We start from the raw sequence: 17984 nt of genomic DNA on the forward strand, positions 1-17984 counted from the left end.
TAATTAGTCTCCCCTCCTTCCATCTCCTTCAAGAGGCCTGCCCAGACCGAGCCCCACTTTTGCTCACCCCCCACTCTCGTCTGCGTCGCCCTGACTTGCTCCCTTTGCTCTGCCCGTCTCCCAGGCCCGCAGCGTTTTTGTACATATCTGTAATTTTACTTATTTGTATTGATGTCTGTCTCCCCCACAATAGACTGTAAGCTCGTTGTGGATGTGGAATGTCACCGTTTATTGTTGTGTTGTACTTTTCCAAGCGCTTAGTACAGTGTCTGCCCACAGTACGTGCTCAATAAATACGATTGAATGAATGAATGAATGATGAAATGGCTGGTTGGACCAGAATTGGGAGGGCCTTGTCAGGTCGTTTTTCCATCATCAAGAGTATAGCAGGGCTGAATATTCAGTATTGTTCTTTGCATTCATCAGGGACATGTAAATGGACACAACTGGAGCCTTGCATACCTGAACTTCAAACCCAGTCGGGGATGCCCACAGCCAAGTCGTCTGTCGGGTCACATGGTAGTGTCAGGATGTGGGTGTGGGTAAGGTACGCTCCTCGAATGGAAAATGAATGAGTAGCAATTGCTGCTGTGTGGGGTGAGTCGGCCGTGGCCTCTTCTGAGACCACCTTGCCCTTCCCCTTTGTCCCCTCCGTTTCCCATTTCTCTTTGTTGCCTACCCTCTCCCATCCTTTTCTTGTCCCCTCCCGCCTGGTTGCGGGGGGGCCACGCCATTTTGCCCCGAGGGGAGGGCATCCACCGTTCCCACCTTCCGCTCCATTTGTGTGAAGGGTGAGCGACGTCATCTTCTACTCTCAAAGGTTCAGTTTCCTTGGGACTCCTTGCTTGAGCCCGTTTCCTTCTTCCGTAGACCTTTGCCGTGCAGTCGGTCCAATGGAGAGGTCACTGTTCTGAGGATCGGCAGTCCTGGATTCTAGCCCCGATGCTGCCTTCGGCTGGCTAACGTGGGTACAGAACTTCCCTGCAAGGGGCTGTCCCGGGCCCTCCCCACTCACTCCTTGCACTCTGTGCCCCAGCAGGAACAGTCAACCAATCAGTGGTATTTATTGAGGGCTTACTATGTGCAGAGCGCTGTACTAAGCACCTTGGGAGAGTCCAGTGCAAGAGAGTTAGCAGACACGTTCCAAATGAACCGCAAGCCCCACCTTTAGCTGGAGGTTCCTTAGTGATTATTTTAATTGATAGCCTTTAATTTTGCACCAGATTTAGTTAACGTTTAGTTAACATTTTATTCTCCCGGTCCTTCCTTCCCACCTGAGTAGAGGAGGGGACAGGAGAGGGAGAAGAAGTACAACAAGAAAGTTGATTAGCCTGGAGAAGGAAGGATTTCATTTTAACCAGGTTAGAGGTTGTAGTTAACTTTTTGTCAGAGAGTGGTCTAGTGAATAGAACACGGGCCTGGGCATCAGAAGGACCTGGGTTCTAATGCCAGATCCACACTTGCCTACGCTGTGAACCTTGGGCAAGTCACTTCTCTGTCCCGTGCCTCGGTTACTACGTCTGTAAAATGAGGATTAAGATCGGGAGCCCCGTGTGGGACAGGGGACTGTGGTCCAACCTTGTCAGCTCCTAACTACCGCAGCGCTTAGTACAGTGCCTGACACGTAGTAAATACTTAAATACCATAAAAAAATTCACTCTCCCAGATCAATAAACCACTTAAGCATCCCCACTTTGGGGAAAAGCACTGGATCATAACATGACTTACCTTTTGATGCTGGGCTATTGCAGAGCGAAGGAGCAGGGGAATTTAACGGAGAGGAACAAAAAGACGTTTAATAGAATCCATATACATCTGTGGCACCTCCTCGGCAGAAACGACGTGATTTTTTCCTCTTTAAGCCTGACGATAGTCTGATATTTTACCTCTGAGAACAGGAGAGCTCACAGTAATGAACTGAGTTTGCAGAGTAATAACCTATTTTTGAAAAGTGAGGCTCACATGAACAGCTTCCTGAGAGTTCAGATTGTCAATATATCTGCGAAAAGGAATTGGGTTTGAGAAAACTCTTCCGTTCAATTTGGAGCTCTAAAAAAACTTTTAATCCCTCATCATTTTAGAGTTTAGGGTGTTCTACTTTATGGAAAATTAGGACACCGGGTTTACACAGAGATATCTGGAACCAGTGTCGTAACCTACTAAGGGGTGTAAAGTGGTAATTGCAATCACTTCACTGAGGAATTGACAGACAGCATTATTTTGCTTTGTTTAAGGAAATGATAAAAGTGGCAGAGTCCAATAGAATAGGGTTGTATCATTTTTAAGCGACAAATCGGTTTCCGATTAGATATTTATTGCATGAGGTGAAGACTTTAGAAAAGACTTGAAAATATGTTCACTGGCGGGAAGTGGGAGGAGCAGTATCCCCTTTTATAATTAGAAAGTAGTGAGTCCTCAGTTTACAGAGCTCCAGAAATGTGGAATAAACAGTCAGTGGGTGGAGAGGCCAGATGCAGAGGTCTGAGTTCCATATTTGCAGCAGCCGTGATCTAATTAATATGCTTCCCAATTATCTTCTTCCTCCTGAAGCATATTTCTCCTGAGATTCGGATGAAAACAAGGATTTTCTGATAAAAATGATTCCTTCCTTGGAAGTGGTATATCAATTGGTTATTGAGTGCTTCCTGTGTGTAAAGCACCGTACTAAGAATTGGGGGAGCGTACAGTCCAAGAGTTGGTAGAAATGATCCCTCAGAAGTCCACCAAGACCAAACCTAGATTAAAGCGGATAATGTCTCTTTGCCCCTCTATCAATCAATTATATAAATGAGAAGCGGCATGGTCTAGTGAAAAGAGCAGGGGCCTGGGAGTCAGAGGACGTGGGTTCTAATTCCTGCTCTGCCACATACATGTCTGCTGTGCGACCTTGGGCAAATCACATAACTTCTCTGTACCTCAGTTTCCTCATCTGTAAAATGGGGGTTAAGACTGTGAGCCCCATGTGAGACAGGGGCTGTGTCCAACCTGATTACTTGTATCTACCCCAGTACTTAGAACAGCGCTTGGCCCATAGCAAGTGCATAACAAATACCCCAATCATTATTACTCTCATTATACGTTGAGTGCTTACTGTGTGCCGAGCACTGTACTAAATGCCTGGGAGAATACACTGTAACAGAGTTTGCAGACCGTTTTCCTGCCCACGGTGAGCTTAAAGTCTAGAGGGGGACACTAACGTTAGTAGAAATAAATAAATCACAGATATGTGGGGCTGAGGGTGGGTTGAGTAAAAGATGAAAATCCAAGTGCAGGAGGGAGTGGGAGAGGGGGAAATCCCTGTGGGAGGGGACCGTCTACCTCGGCTTTCCGTAGCGCTTTCATTTCCAGATCACGCTCAACATGTCATTCATTCGTTCTTTCATCTCCGCCGACTCTGTCATATTGTACTCTCCCAAGTGTTCAATGCAGTGCTTCCCCCACAGTGAGCGCTCCATAGAGATGATTGATCGATTGATCCCGTTCAGTATCCCAGTGTGGTGAAGCTTGGGCTTTTCCCTGCTCTTTCTTTACGCCTCTTGGGATGTTGGGCTTCTTCCCTGGCAATGGTGGGTATGAAAGAGGGAGCCCTATCCTCCAGAGCTCCGTGGCTGGGGGGCTCTGAGCCACATGCAATCAAAAAAAACCTTGAGAAGCAAGGTTTCTTTCGTCCGGCGTTGGCTGGGGAGGAGTCCTGGCCTTCCTTCAAGTCCCTCTCTTCCTCCCTTCGCTATCCTCTGCACCCCCTAAAGCCCCTGCTGTGGATCACCTTACAGATTGCTGCAGCCTCCTGAGAGGGAAACAATCCAGCCCTTTACTGGCTGCCAATTTCACTACCCTATCCTCTGTCTCCCCAGTGGCCGTGTCGACGAAAAATCGTGCCAGACATTTTCAGGAGCTGGCAGCAGCTGGAAAGCCGCACCTTGGCCCACTTCCTTCTTTGTGTTAGCGGCGAGAGAGAAAACCATGCTCGCTTTTGCTTGGCCTCTAGTGTAAAACCCTCCCCCCCACACCCCCAGGGAGAGTTCTTGGGAAATTATATCCTTCTGGGCTTCTCTGTCAATCCCATCTTAATTGCTTTCTCTTCCAATCCCGTAAGGAGGAGTTTTGCTTGAATTTTGCTTGCTTTGTGTTTTGGCTTCTGTTTACAAGTCTGGCGACTTCGCCTTTTTGTTTAATGTTTAAATGTGAAGTGAGCCTGTTCAACTTTGCGCCCTGATGGAATGCCCAATTTCTCAGCCCCTGCCTTATGAGTTCTCAATAGCCGTTTGTTGATGACGTTTGATATCACGCTGTAACGGGGCTGCTCGGGCTGTGAGTGGGCTAATACGGCGGTAAGCGTAATTTGACTGTACATTCTCCTCGTTTATATCATCTTACTTATCTGATTATAAAGATCTCAGATCTCCTGTTTGGAAGAGCAACTTGAGTTTGGGAATATGGATTTTGTGTGAAGGAAAGATGTCAAACTGGAAAATAGTTGTAGCTGGTAGGACGTCTCTGCCCCAAACAGGTCAGCAGGGCTGAATTTCAGACACTTTTTTTTTTAAGTGGTATTTGTTAACCTTTTATTATGTGCCAGGCACTGTTCTGAACACTGGGATAGATATAAACTAATCAGGTTGGACCTAGTCCATGCCCCACAGTCTTAATCCCCACTTTACAGACAGAGTCACTGAGGCACAGAGAAGTGAAGGGACTTGCCCAGGGTCATACAGCAGGCAAGTGATGGAGCTGGGATTAGAGACCAGGGCCTTCTGACTCCACAGGGTGCTGATTTGAACCCAAGGTTTTGTAAAACAAATTGTTCAAAAAAAAAAGGTTATCCATATAATTAGAGCAAATTAGGAGTAAAATCCCCAAGGTAAGCGAATTCTGAATTTACGAGAATGTGGATAGTCATGACAAAATGTGTGAATTGCCAGTGCATTAGAACTTAAAGGATAAATGATCATCAAGGAAGTTGTATCTCTAATCTTAAATTCCTGCAGAAAAACCCATTGTTGGGTAGGGATTGTGTCTATTTGTTGCCGATGTGTACTTTCCAAGCGCTTAGTACAGGGCTCTGCACACAGTAAGTGCTCAATAAGTATGATTGAATGCATGAATGAATGAAAAATAATACTTTTTTATACACTTTGCAATGTGCTGCACCTCTGCCCACTATGTATTCACCTGTTATTGTTGTTGCTCCCACTCTCCTGGGGGAGCTTACCTGGAAGGGAAGAGAGGGTGAAGTTCACAGCACAAACCACTAGCATTCTCACCGATTCTTTTCTGCAAGTTTTTTGTCCCAGAGCCTTCCTGTCTTGGACCGAGGCGTCGGTCGACTCCGTCGTCATCATCGTGACATGAGCGTTTCTGAATGATTTTATTAAACAATAATAATTGTGGTATTTAAGTGCCTACTATGTGCCAAGCACTGAATTAAGTGATGGGGTAGATACAAGATCATCAAGTCTCACTTGGGGTTTGCAGTCTAAGTAAGAAGGAGAACAGATATTTAATCCCCATTTGGGAGATGAGGGAACTGAGGCACAGAGAAATTAACGACTCGCCCATGGCCACATGGTAGGCACGTGGTGGATCCGGGATTAGAACCCAGGTCCTCTGACTCCCAGGCCCATCTTTTATCTACTAGGACACGCTGCTCCTTTGCATGTGGCTCCCAAAGAGAGCTGTTGGAAACAATAGGAAAATAGGATGTGGGCTACATAGGAGACTTTTCCCTACCTCACAGAGATACTGTGAGGATAAAATGAGATGGGTGTTAAGTGCCGTAGTAAAATAAAAGCAACTTACAAATCCAAAGTATTTTAGTTCATTTGCTGACCAAAATTTGAGGTTTACCCTTTTTCTATTAATTCCAACTCTATGTTATTTGAGAATTTTCCCCAAGTCATATTGTTTCAAGTCCTTAGAACTAACTACGGGGAAAAGAAGTATAGTGGTTATGATTGCTTTTAAATCTGCAACTGCAATAATAAAGGGGTGGGGGGGGTTATCATTTTTCAATTTTACCATTTTGGCTTTAACACCGTCTCTTTGTTTTTCGGTAGAGAGGGCCGGAGATATTTCACTCACTCTCTCCAAATATAATTTCTTCATGATAATAACATGACTAATTTGTTTTTTTAAATGACTGACTTTTAAGGTATGGACGCTCTTTTCATTTCTTCTGTCTCGGTAGCTGGGGAATCTAGCCTATATTTGGGGGAGTGAGTCATTCACTTCCGGATCGTCTTATTCCTATCTGCGAGAAGCATATGACCGGGGAAGTACGCTCCTCGGCGATATCGCGGGACTCCCCAACCAGCGGCGATCCCCAAGGCGCAAATTCGATGAGCGGTTGGGTTTCAGTAGGGTTTATCTATAGATGGTGAACCTAGTGGGTAGGAAAATGCAGGGCTGCACTGCGGAGCATCCTCTTTGACAGGCATCTCTGAGATCCTGAACGACAGCCACGTGTCCCGGTCATGCAAGCGCCCCCACCCCAACACACACAGACACACGCACAGACTCACGCTTCAACACTTCCCCCCCCCCCCCACCCCAATTCCCATCCCCAAGACTTCCATCCACGAAGATGCCACGCTGGCTACATAAATGCTGAGCACCACGCCTGCATTCAACAACCATTGTCTTCCCCTGGGGCACACGTCCCAGGCTGCGTCTTGATGGAAGGTCCTCTCTGCTCCTTCTGGCAGCGTCTCCAAGGAACGGTCAGACTATTCATTCATTAAATCGTATTTGTTGAGTACTATACTAAGCGCTTGGGAGAGTACGATAAACCACAGACACCGTCCCTGCTCACAACAAGCACACTGTTGCCTCCCTGACCACTCCCCACAGCCACTAGATCCTGCTTATGATCACTCTGCTTCCCAGGGGTTGGCAGGTGCTGGGCTGGCCGCATTTTGTTGAGGTGAAACCTCTTGGCATTCATGGGCTCAGACAAAGGACAGTCTGTTCTCCCGAACCCAGGTACGCTCAGGCGTTCACCCTCCCATCCTCCGTATATTTCCTGTTATGAATCTTAAAATTTTACCGTCGATTGGACCGTAAGCTCGTCGCGGGCAGGGGACGTGTCTACCAACTCCGCCGTACTCTCCCAAGCACTTAGTATGGTACTCTGCCCACAGTGAGTGCTCAACAAATACCACCGACCGATTGCAGAATCCACCTGAGTGGACGTGTTTGTTTTATTTCAGGAACCGGAGAGATTGTGGCCGTTATGATTACAGAGTCAAAGGGGAAGGAGATTTTGACTTATCTGGAGAAGAACATCTCCGTGCGCATGACAATAGCCGTCGGAACTCGCATTCCCCCGAAGAACTTCAGCCGCGGCTCTCTCGTCTTCGTGTCGATATCCTTTATTGTCTTAATGATCATCTCCTCGGCCTGGTTGATATTTTACTTCATACAGAAGATTCGGTACACGAATGCACGTGACAGGAACCAGGTGAGCTACCAGTATTCCCATCTGGAACAATTCATCGTTTTTATGAGGTATACGGTATACTTATGGTGCAGGGATGTTGGTTCCTTTCCAAAAAGGCCTGAGCATAAGTCCTGGAAGTTTTTGACCAGTCAGGGTCCGATCAGCAGGAGGAGAGCCAGCCCTGGGAAGCTTAGGGGAGGAGTAGCAGGGAAACCAGGGAGATACCTAGTAATGGCGAGACTGGAAGAACTGGTTTTTCCCCCTCGGCTTAGCGGGGTCACCCACGAGAAACCAGTAGAGCCAAGTTTCCTTTGGCCGGGCCTCTCACCAGCCCTTTTAATTTCCCTTCCCATAAAACACTCCGAAACGATTCTCTCTGGTTTTTACTCCTACCAAAATTGCAGGTCCTCTGTCGTGCCGCTCAAAGTCACTGGACGGGGGCTCTTCAACTAGTAATTGTTATGAACTTACTGTGTAGAACTCAACTCCTGATCCTACAGCTGTTTCATTGTGTCTTGTTTTCTTTGGTCATGAACAGATTTGGAAAGGTTGCCAGTGCGTGAAAGAGGAGACTCACAGTGAATGCAGTTGAGACATATATCTATTATATACACATATTTGTTTATGTATACATATAATAATAATAATGGTGGTATTTGTTAAGCACTTATTACGTTCCAGGCTCTGTAGTAGTCGCTGGGGTGGATTGGGGTAATCGGGTTAGACACCGTCCCCGTCTCACACAGGGCTCACAGTCTATAATCCCCATTTGCCAGGCGAGGGAACTGAGGAAGAGAGAAACTAAGCGACTTGGCCAAGGTCAAACAACAGACGAGTGACCGACTCCCCGGCCTGTGCTCTATTCACCAACCCACGCTGCTTCTACATATGTACATGTATGTGCGTGCAAACACACACCCTGCTTCCTTGCCTAATGATCTTTACAAGTTTCTACTTGAAAAGAGTGACATCTTCCTTGATTTTGTGGCCGTCTCCGTCACCTTGGATCCCTTCCCGTTTGACGTCCCTCCGTCTGGCCCTTATGTTCCGTAGCGTGATGTCCACGTAGCAACCCAGGTTTATGGAAGTCTCCCTTTTGTCTGAGTCACGAGATGCCGTATGGTGTGTCGCTGGAATTGTTTTGCCTCAAGCCGACTTTTAATCTCCACGTCATTTGCAACAGACCAGTGTTCTCGATCGTTTCGGCCATGCCAGTTGTCTCACCGACTGCCCAGTAGACAGCATTCATTGTTGATATTGGCGGTGGCGACTGGAGTTTCCTGTTCCAGCGGGGTTGTGGTAGACTGTAGACTCTAAACTGTGAGCTTGTTGTGGGCAGGGAATGTGTCATATTGTTATATTATACTCTCCCCAGCTCTTAATACAGTGCTCTGCACACAGTAAGCGCTCAGTAAATACATTTGACTGACTGTGGTACTGTTGCTGCAGAGCTCCTTGCAGAAGTCTTCATTCTCCCACAGGTTAGAGAAGCAGCATGGCTTAATGGCTGGTGCACGGGCCTGGGAGTCAGAAGGACCTGATTTCTAATCCCGCCTCTGCCACTTGTCTGCTGTGTGACCTTGGGCCAGTCACTTCACTTCTTCGGGCCTCAGTTTCCTCGTCGGTAAAATGGGGATTGAGACCGTGAGCCCCACTTGGGACAGGGGCTGTGTCCAACCCGATTTGCTTGTATCCACCCCAGGGCTTAGTACGGTGCCTGGCTCGTAGTAATTGCTTAACAAATACCAGAATTATTATTGTTCTTACTGTTTGGCCAAACTGGCAGTTTGGAGGCCACTTTGCTAGACCACGATTGGCTTATCAGATGGTGATCTGTTCAGAGCACCACTGTGTGAATGGTTTCTGCGATTCGGTCGTCCCCGAGTTGCCTCTGTCACACCGAGAAATAGTCGGTGATCTAGCACCGCTTGGAGAGCGGATGCACCGAGGACATTTCTGTCTGGCGGATGCCAGGTGGGTGGCGGCGATCGTGAGATGGTGTCGACGCATTCACCGAGCAAAACTAGGCCACTGCTCTTGCCCGTGGCATGGGACCCAATGACTTCCTCCCCTGCGTAGGTGTGGTTAGCCACCCTAGGTTCGTGAGTCACTGGTTTATCCGATTGGAAATCCGGCACCTGACGGTCATCGTTCTTAAGAGGCAAGTCCTTCCCCAAAGTGGGGTTTGTCGGTCGTTTTTATTGAGCGCTTGCTTTGTCCAACCGCCATCGCCCGTATCAACAAGCGCCTGGGAGAATACAGTAGAACAATATAACAGACGTATCCCCTGCCCACAGCGAGCTGACAGTCTAGAGGGGTGACCACCCGCTGCGGCCCCCGGCCCTGGGAGTTGGCTCTTGATCGATTAGTCGCATCTCACTTAATGCTGATCGCCCCGCCCGGTTCAGGTCCTTTTCAGAACTGTCCTTTTTCTAGGTTGATGACTTATTTTTACAGCACAGCACTCAGAATTCTGTTACATAGTAATTATTTCCTTAGTATAAGTCTTTTTTCTGTTCGTTCTGCACAACAAATTGTCACGATTATCATAATAATTATTGCTATCGTGGTATTGGTATTTGTTAAGCACTTACTATGGTGTCAAGCACCGTTCTGAACCCTGGGATAGGTACAAGTTAATCAGATTGGACACGGTCCCTGTCCCTTACGGGTCACAGTCTAAATAGGAGAGAGGAGGATTTAATCCCCATTTTACAGTTGAGGAAACTGAAGCACGGAGAAGTGAAGTGGCTTGACCCAGGCCACGCAGCAAAGAATTGGCAGAGCCGAGATTAGATCCCAAGCCCTCTGAGTCGCTGTTCTTCCCACTAGGCCACGCTGCTTCTCTACTAGGCCACGTGACTTTGTGATCTCCTGGTGAGCCCAGATTAGTTTAAGCGAGGCAGGCAACTTTTAAGGGACTCCTTTTTGGCCCCCTTCCCCCAGTCAGTGTGACCAGTGAACTCCACAGGGCCGCCCGCCCATCCAGGGGCCTGTCCAATGTCACTTCTGCCTCTTCAGCAAGCGGGCGACCAGTCTTCCGAACCGTCTGCTTGGCCCAGATGTGAGGTTTCCGGCTCTCAGCAGATGGGTGCGGGGTTTGTTTTTCCGTCGTGGTGCCGGTGCGAGCTGAGTCATCCCCCGTCTCGCCTGGTTCAGCCGGTGTTTGGTTCAGTTCGCCCCCCCCCCCCCCCCGGCTGTCCCGGCATTTAAGGGGATCCTCTGGGTGGGGTATGGATGCACTCTGCGGCCGTGGAGCACCGTGCCTCGGGTCCTCCTCTCGGCAGCTGACCTTTCTGTGCAGCACCTGCTCTGTAACCGTTACTGAGCGAGGCGCTCACATCTGCTGTACCAATCTTTGAGAAACCACGTGCGGTCTGCGGTCGGGGAACAGGCTGTGCCCTCTCGGCTGCAGGCCCCGCTGTGCTCGCTTTGGTCTCAAGGTTTAGTGCGGAAGCACCGTCTACCTTAAAATCGTTGGTCTGGAAACCTATCCTGGCTTAACTCTTTTTTTATCCTTTGCAGCGTGAAAGGTTTCATTCAGATTGGTGGAGTGGCGGGACAGAAGATGGGAGGATTTATAAGAGGGATGTTTGGCAGCCGTGAAACTGATTGTAATGCCCAAGAAGGGGGGTCCTGAGGAGATGATGTCCTAGTTTGGAGTGGAATCCCGTGGAAAAATTTTAAGAATATATGTCCTGGGAATCAAGTATTCAAAACAGTTGCTATGGGGTTAACTCCTAATCCAGAATAGCAGTCTAGATGGCCCAACGTAGCTCCAGCACATCTTTAGGGAAGCAGCATGGCTCAGGGGAAAGACCCTGGGCTTCGGAGTCAGAGGTCATGGGTTCGACTCCCGGCTCTGCCACTTGTCAGCTGACTGTGGGCAAATCACTTCACTTCTCTGTGCCTCAGTTACCTCATCTGTAAAATGGGGATTAACTGTGAGCCTCACGTGGGACGACCCGATGACCCTGTATCTACCCCGGTGCTTAGAACAGTGCTCTGCACATAGTAAGCGCTTAACAAATACCAACATTAGTGTAGAAACTGAAGGAGGCCGTTCATTCAGTAGCATTTATTGAGTGCTTAACTATGTGCAGAGCACTCTACTGAGCGCTTGGAATGTATAATCCGGCAACAGATAGAGACAATCCCTGCCCGATAATTGTTGTATTGTACCCTCACAAGTACTTCGCTCTCCCCACGGTAAGCTCTCAATAAATACCATTGATTGATGGGCTGAAGGGCTTGGTTTTTCCTCAGTCTGTACCTTTCCACCTGGGGCTGGCCAGAACTAGTCGGGGGGCATTTGTCCCAAGGAGTTCTACACTTTAGGCCCCCAGTAACTTTTTTTATGGTATTTAAGTGCTTACAATGTGTTAGGCACTCTACTAAGCGCTGGGGTAGATAGGAGCTGATCAGATTGGACACAGTCCATGTCCCACATGGGGCTCACAGTCATAATCCCCATTTGGCAGATGAGGTAACTGAGGCACAGAGGAGTAAAGTGACTTGCGCAGGGCCACATGGCATACAAGCGGCGGAGCCAGGGCGAGAACCCAGATCCTTCCGACTCCCAGGCCCGTGCCGGTCTAGTCCGTGCTGCTTCTCCCCCTGGCCACCCCACGTATTGTAACCTGGATACATCTGGGATACTCCCGTAACTTCCTCTCTGATGAGATTCATCCCAGCAGCAATTTCCTTGTTTCACCAAAGCCATGAATCAATACTCTCCGTTTTGATTATTGATTCAAACTATCCAACCAAAGCTGTGAACGGCATTTTTTTAAGACTGGCCTTTGGTTAGAAAAGTTTTGACCTCCCCCCCACACTTCTATGACTCTTTTCAAGGTACCTGCCTAAGGTGTGTTCTAGAAAATCTGAAATCTTCTTTGCCTCTGACCCCACAACTCATACATTCATAATCAGAGACCCCAGTCTCTACCCAGGCCAGATACATCCTGCTGGGCTATTTCCCTGAGGTTGAGAATCATGTCGGTATTTGTTAAGCGCCTACTATGTGCAGAGCACTGTTCTAAGCGTTGGGGTAGATACAGGGTCATCGGGTTGTCCCTCGTGAGGCTCACAGTCTTCATCCCCATTTTACAGATGAGGTAACTGAGGCACAGAGAAGTGAAGTGACTTGCCCACAGTCACACAGCTGACAAGTGGCAGAGCCGGGATTCGAACCTATGACATCCGACTCCCAAGCCCGGGCTCTTTCCACTGAGCTGAGAACAATAATTTATGATGACGGAGGGATAGGTAAAGTTATTTAACTAGGAAAGGAACACTATACACTTGGTTTAATTTTTAAGTAGGAAATCAAGAAGCTTGAGAAGCAGTTGGTGCCTAGTGGAAAGAACACAAGCCTGGGAGTCAGAGGTCCTGCTCTGCTCTGACTCTGCCACTTGTATGCGGTGTGACCTTTGGCAAGTCACTTGACTTCTCCAGGCCTCAGTTACTTCATCTGCAAAATGGGGATGAAGACTGTGAGTCCAAGTGACCTGCGCCGTTTGCTGATTTACCCTATCCTGTCACTGCAGTTAGGTCAATGCCATCCATCCCCTTCTCGTGCTCCCTTGCAAGGAGGGCCGTACCTGACTCAGGCCCACCACCCCATACCTCCCAACGTCCTGCCCAGGCTCCGGAATTTTTCTCTCGTTCCTTACACGGCTGGAGATTGCCTGCAGTTGTTTCCACAAGCTCAGGGCAGCGTCCCGACCCCCTCTTCCTACTGCTAGCCTCATCGCCCAACCTGAGCCCCAGCCATGAGAATGTCACTTTAGTTGTATTTATTGAGCACTTATTGTGTGTGCAGAGCACTGAATTAAGCGCTTGGGAGAGTACACTAGAACAATATAACAGCCACATTCCCTGCCCACAACGAGCTTACAGTCTAGAGGGGGAGATGGGCATTAATAGAAATCAGAAAATTACAGATATGTACATAAGTGCTATGGGGCTGGGAGGGGGGATGTCAGGGAGACGCAGAAGGGAGTCGAAGGAAAGGAAAAGAGGGCTTAGTCAGGGAAGGCCTCTTGGAGGAGATGGGCCTTCAGTAAAGCTTTGAAAGTGGGGAGAGTGGTCGTCCGTCGGGTGTGAGGAGGGAGGGCGTTCCCGGCCAGAGGCGGGACATGGGCAACAGGTCCGCAGCACGACAGACGAGATTGAGGTACCCCATTAGAGGAGTGAAGTGTGCCGTCTGGGTTATAGTAGGAGAGTAGCGAGTGAGGTAGGAGGGGGCAAGATGATTGAATGCCCTAAAGCTGATGGTAAGGAATTTCTGTTTGATGTGGAGGTGAATGGGCAACCACTGGAGGTTCTTGGGAGTGGGGAGGCGTGGCCTAAAACATTTTTGTAGGAAAATGATCTGGGCAGCAGAGTGAAGTATGGCCCGGAATGGGGAGAGACAGGAGGCAAGGAAGTGAGCAAGGAGGATCCAGGCAGAAATGTCATGCCATGGCCAGGGCCACCTAAACTGCCCCTCCCCACCCCTTCCCTATCCTGACAGCGGCGCTGGCCAAGTCTGCCACGATTCACATTCAAACAGAGAAATCAAAGCGCTGGAACATGGAGAACAGTGAGGGAACTGGGGAACTGGGTTGGGAAGCGGGGGCCAAACTCGGGATGCAGTGGGGTGGGAAAGGAAAGTTGCTAAGAACAGGGTAAAGGATAAAGGAATGGGGTGCGAGGAGGGATTTGCCGTGCAATTTTTACTCCCCTTTTTAGGGTCTGCCATCACTTCAGCTGATTATGAACAGAACCAAAATCTGAAAGCAATAGAGGCAGAAGAGAATTGTTTGGGAATGAAGATAAAAGTATAAAATGATGGGGGAACAGAGTAGAAGCTCCGGTTTTCCTATTTACCATAGGAGAAATGTAGAGGATAATAATGATAATACTAAGGATGAGCATAGAGAAGGTAAGATTAGGACAGTATAATAATTTTCAGGGCTTGAGTCAGACTGTACAGCCCTCTCTAATGTTTCTCCTTGGCCTAAGTTACGCTGTTATAACCAGCTGTTTTCCTAAGATGACCGTTCATCTACATTTGTCTTATAAAATGTTCGATTTCCTTCTGCCTCAGAGGCAGGCAGCGAATTGGACAGGAAAGTATTTTGTGTAGGATTAGTATTCAAAGAGAATTAATGTTTTTGGTACGTACTCTTCAGCATAAACCTCAGAATAAGATTGTGCAAGGATGAACTGGTAAAAAACAATAATTGGATGTTTGACCTTTGAACAAATGAAAAACAGCCGAGCAGAGGGAGTGACATGGCAGTTGGGAAATTAGGAAAGTAACGTAGAACAGATCCCTGAGAGAAGAGAAATGGACCTAACAGACCATGCAGAGCCATTAAAGCAATTTGGAGAAAGAACACATGCTATGAATTGCAGGATTTTGAGAGCAGTAGATTAAAATGATTGAAGAAGGATTAATGTCTGTCTCCCGCTCTAGACTGTAAGCTCATTATGGGGCAAGGAGTGTATCTCCTAATTCTGTTGTACTCTCCCAAATGCTTAGTACAGGGCTCTGCACATAGTAAGCGGTCAGTAAATGCTATCGAGTGAGGAAGAGGAATAGCGGCATAGAGGAAATTTGTTTAACTTGCGAAGTTATTTTTCCAACTTTCATTTTTACGTGATTCAGATTGTGTTCCCAAACAGTAAGTAGTCCACTTGCTCTCCCCCGCACTTTCTAGTTTGCTTGCCGTGCACCCATCCAACAGACACAGCCTTAAATGAAGAAGCCCAATAAAGAAATAAAGCCTCTCCATTGTTACCTCAGCCGGCGGGAGGTAATTTTTAATAACTGTTTTGTAGCATTCAGGGTAAATCTGACATTCTCAGTGTTCAAAATCAGTGATTTAAATTTCGGATTGGCGAAACCAACTCTTATATGGACAGTTTAATAGAACAGAAGGCTTCCTGCTCCACGGTGGATAATGACTTTGGCACTTAACCTCACTTGAAGCCAAATTTTCTGTTTAGAAATCAATCACTTGAAGCCGTAACAAGCCCTATAACTGGACAGAGATGTAGGCAAGTTCTCCAGTCCTGTGATATATTGAGAACATGCATGCCACACTTCTGAACCCAGTTCTGTAGATTGAGGCCGATAGTTTATAACCTTGCTGCCTTATTATTAATACTACTACTAATAATAATGGTATTTGTTAAGCACTTACTATGTGCCAGGCACTGTACTGTAGAGTTTGGTCCCACATAAGAATAATAATAATGTTGGTATTTGTTAAGCTCTTACTATGTGCAGAGCACTGTTCTAAACGCTGGGGTAGATACGGGGTAAATCAGGTTGTCCCACGTGAGCCTCACAGTTAATCCCCATTTTACAGATGAGGGAACTGAGGCCCAGAGAAGTTAAGTGACTTGCCCACAGTCACACAGCTGACAAGTGGCAGAGCCGGGATTCGAACTCATGACCTCTGGCTCCCAAGCCCGGGCTCTGTCCACTGAGCCACGCTGCACATATGTTTCCCCTCCTCAAAAACATGCTTTCCCTGAAGGCAGAAAGTAGGGGAAATATTTGGGGTGTAATAATACCTCTGTTCAAGGATAGCTTGGGAGTGACTTTTGGAAAGTAGCACCCAGAATGAAATGCAGCATGAGTTTCAGGGCCATAAATTGAATGTCTTGAGAGGGACTAAACTGTTGTGCACTTAATGTCCATTTTTAAATTAAATACAGTGTTTCACAAATGTTTCTTATAAAGTCCAAATAAGGAGATAGGAGAGGGTGGGAGCCAGAGAATGGCTTTGAATGAATTTATATGTGTTTGACTCACAAAATGAAGGCTGTTGTCAGGGGAAAGGAGTAAGAAAGGGCTTGGCTTTTGTTTCCAAGGACCGTCTCTGGCTCCTCTACTAGTTTACCCCCAGGGGGGAGGGAACTCATTAACTGGCATATCATTGATTTATTCACTGTCTATTTGACCCTGTAGTTACCACATGCAGTCAATTCTCTTATAATGCAGGGTATTGTATTCCTGAAGATTTTTGGTAACAAAACATCCATAGTTTAGTACTCCCCCTCTTCACACACACTTACACAGAACTTTCTATTTACACCGCATCTTGTCATATCCAGACAGTCATGTGGTGGGGGAGGAATGATTCCCAATTGTGCCTTGGCATTTGTGAAATGAAAACCCTCATTGAAGAACTGATTTCATCATGCTGTTGAATAGAACACCTTATCATTACTTAATTCCTCAGCTGATAAATTTCCTGTGAACCGTATTTGATTTCCACACAATGGAATCCTGTCTGCAAGGTGGGCCTAAAAGTAGACATTTGTTAGATCCTAGAACAAACCTGTCTGTTGTGTGACCTTGGGCAAGTCATGAGGTAACTGTGCCTCGGTTACCTCATTTGGAAAATGGGGATTAAGGCAGCGAGCCCCATATAGGCCAGGAACTGTGTCCACCCCGTTAAGCTTGTAAGTACCCCAGGTTTTAGTACAGTGCCTGCATTATCCCTATCCGTTGCCGAATTGTACATTTCAAGCGCTTAGTACAGTGCTCTGCACATAGTAAGCGCTCAGTAAATACTATTGAATGGCACAGAGTACACACTTAACAGATACCATAGATAAAAATAAAAACCTCAAGAGCTTTCTAAAGTAACTTGGGGAGGGACCTCAAATGCCCCCCTGGATGTCAAGGAGAGCAACCATAACTTTTCTCCAAGCATCTTATTGCCAGACTAAACTGAGCAGGTCATCGGTCTGACCTAGTGATAGTACTGCATTTTGTTGTTTATTATTTTATTATTTACTCCTCCATTCTCTTCAACTTGAGTAGAGAATTCTCAAGGCTTAATTGGCTGTATCATTTTGCTTTACTTAAAAGCAATGTGATCTAGTGTTTAGAGCACGGGCCTCAGCGTCAGAAGGATCTGCACTCTAATCCCGACTCCTCCACTTGTCTGCTTTGTGACCTTGGGCAAGTCACCTCACTTCTCTGTCCCTCCGTTACCTCATCTGTAAAATGGGGATTAAAGCTTTGAGCCCCATGTGGGACAGGGACTGTGTCTACCCCAGCGCTTAATATTGAGTGGCCTGCTGTGTGTAGGGCACTGTCCTAAGGCTCTGGGAGCATTCCAACCTGATGAGCTTGTCTCTACCCAGCATTTTGGGCAGCAGCCGCATGGGAGAGAGTCAAGGGTGGAGACTCAAGTTTACTGCGTGGAAGGAGGCCTTGGTAAACCACTTCCATATTTTTATCAAGAAAACACTACCAGAATGATTGCAGATGGAGAGTGGGACCTTCTGGGAGAGGTGTGTCCATGGAGTCGCATCGGGTCGGAAAGGACTCGGCAGCCTAAGGCAAGACAAGATCCCAGCACGTAGAACAGTGCTTGACACATAGTAGGTGCTTAACATACCATCATCATACCATGGAGTTAATAATAATTGTGCTATTGGTTAATGTCCTCGAAAAATAACCTGAAAGTGTCAGAGCGAAGATCGGCAATTCCGATCATAGGGTTCGATTACCCCAGGTGGTGATATAGATAGA

General features: G+C 47.3%; 1 protein-coding gene across 2 annotated transcripts in view; it reads left to right on the plus strand.

Annotated features, from left to right (window-relative positions):
* Window positions 1–17984, plus strand: part of RNF130 (ring finger protein 130) — a 111504-nt gene that overhangs the window by 40440 nt on the left and 53080 nt on the right. For both annotated transcript variants that reach the window (XM_029049766.1, XM_029049765.2), the window contains exon 3: window positions 7209–7459. In XM_029049766.1, coding sequence (XP_028905599.1) covers window positions 7209–7459 — 251 coding nt within the window. The remainder of the gene's footprint in view (window positions 1–7208; window positions 7460–17984) is intronic.

This window comes from Ornithorhynchus anatinus, chromosome X1 (assembly GCF_004115215.2).
Source record: "Ornithorhynchus anatinus isolate Pmale09 chromosome X1, mOrnAna1.pri.v4, whole genome shotgun sequence".
In the NCBI taxonomy this organism is placed as follows: Eukaryota; Metazoa; Chordata; class Mammalia; order Monotremata; family Ornithorhynchidae; genus Ornithorhynchus; species Ornithorhynchus anatinus.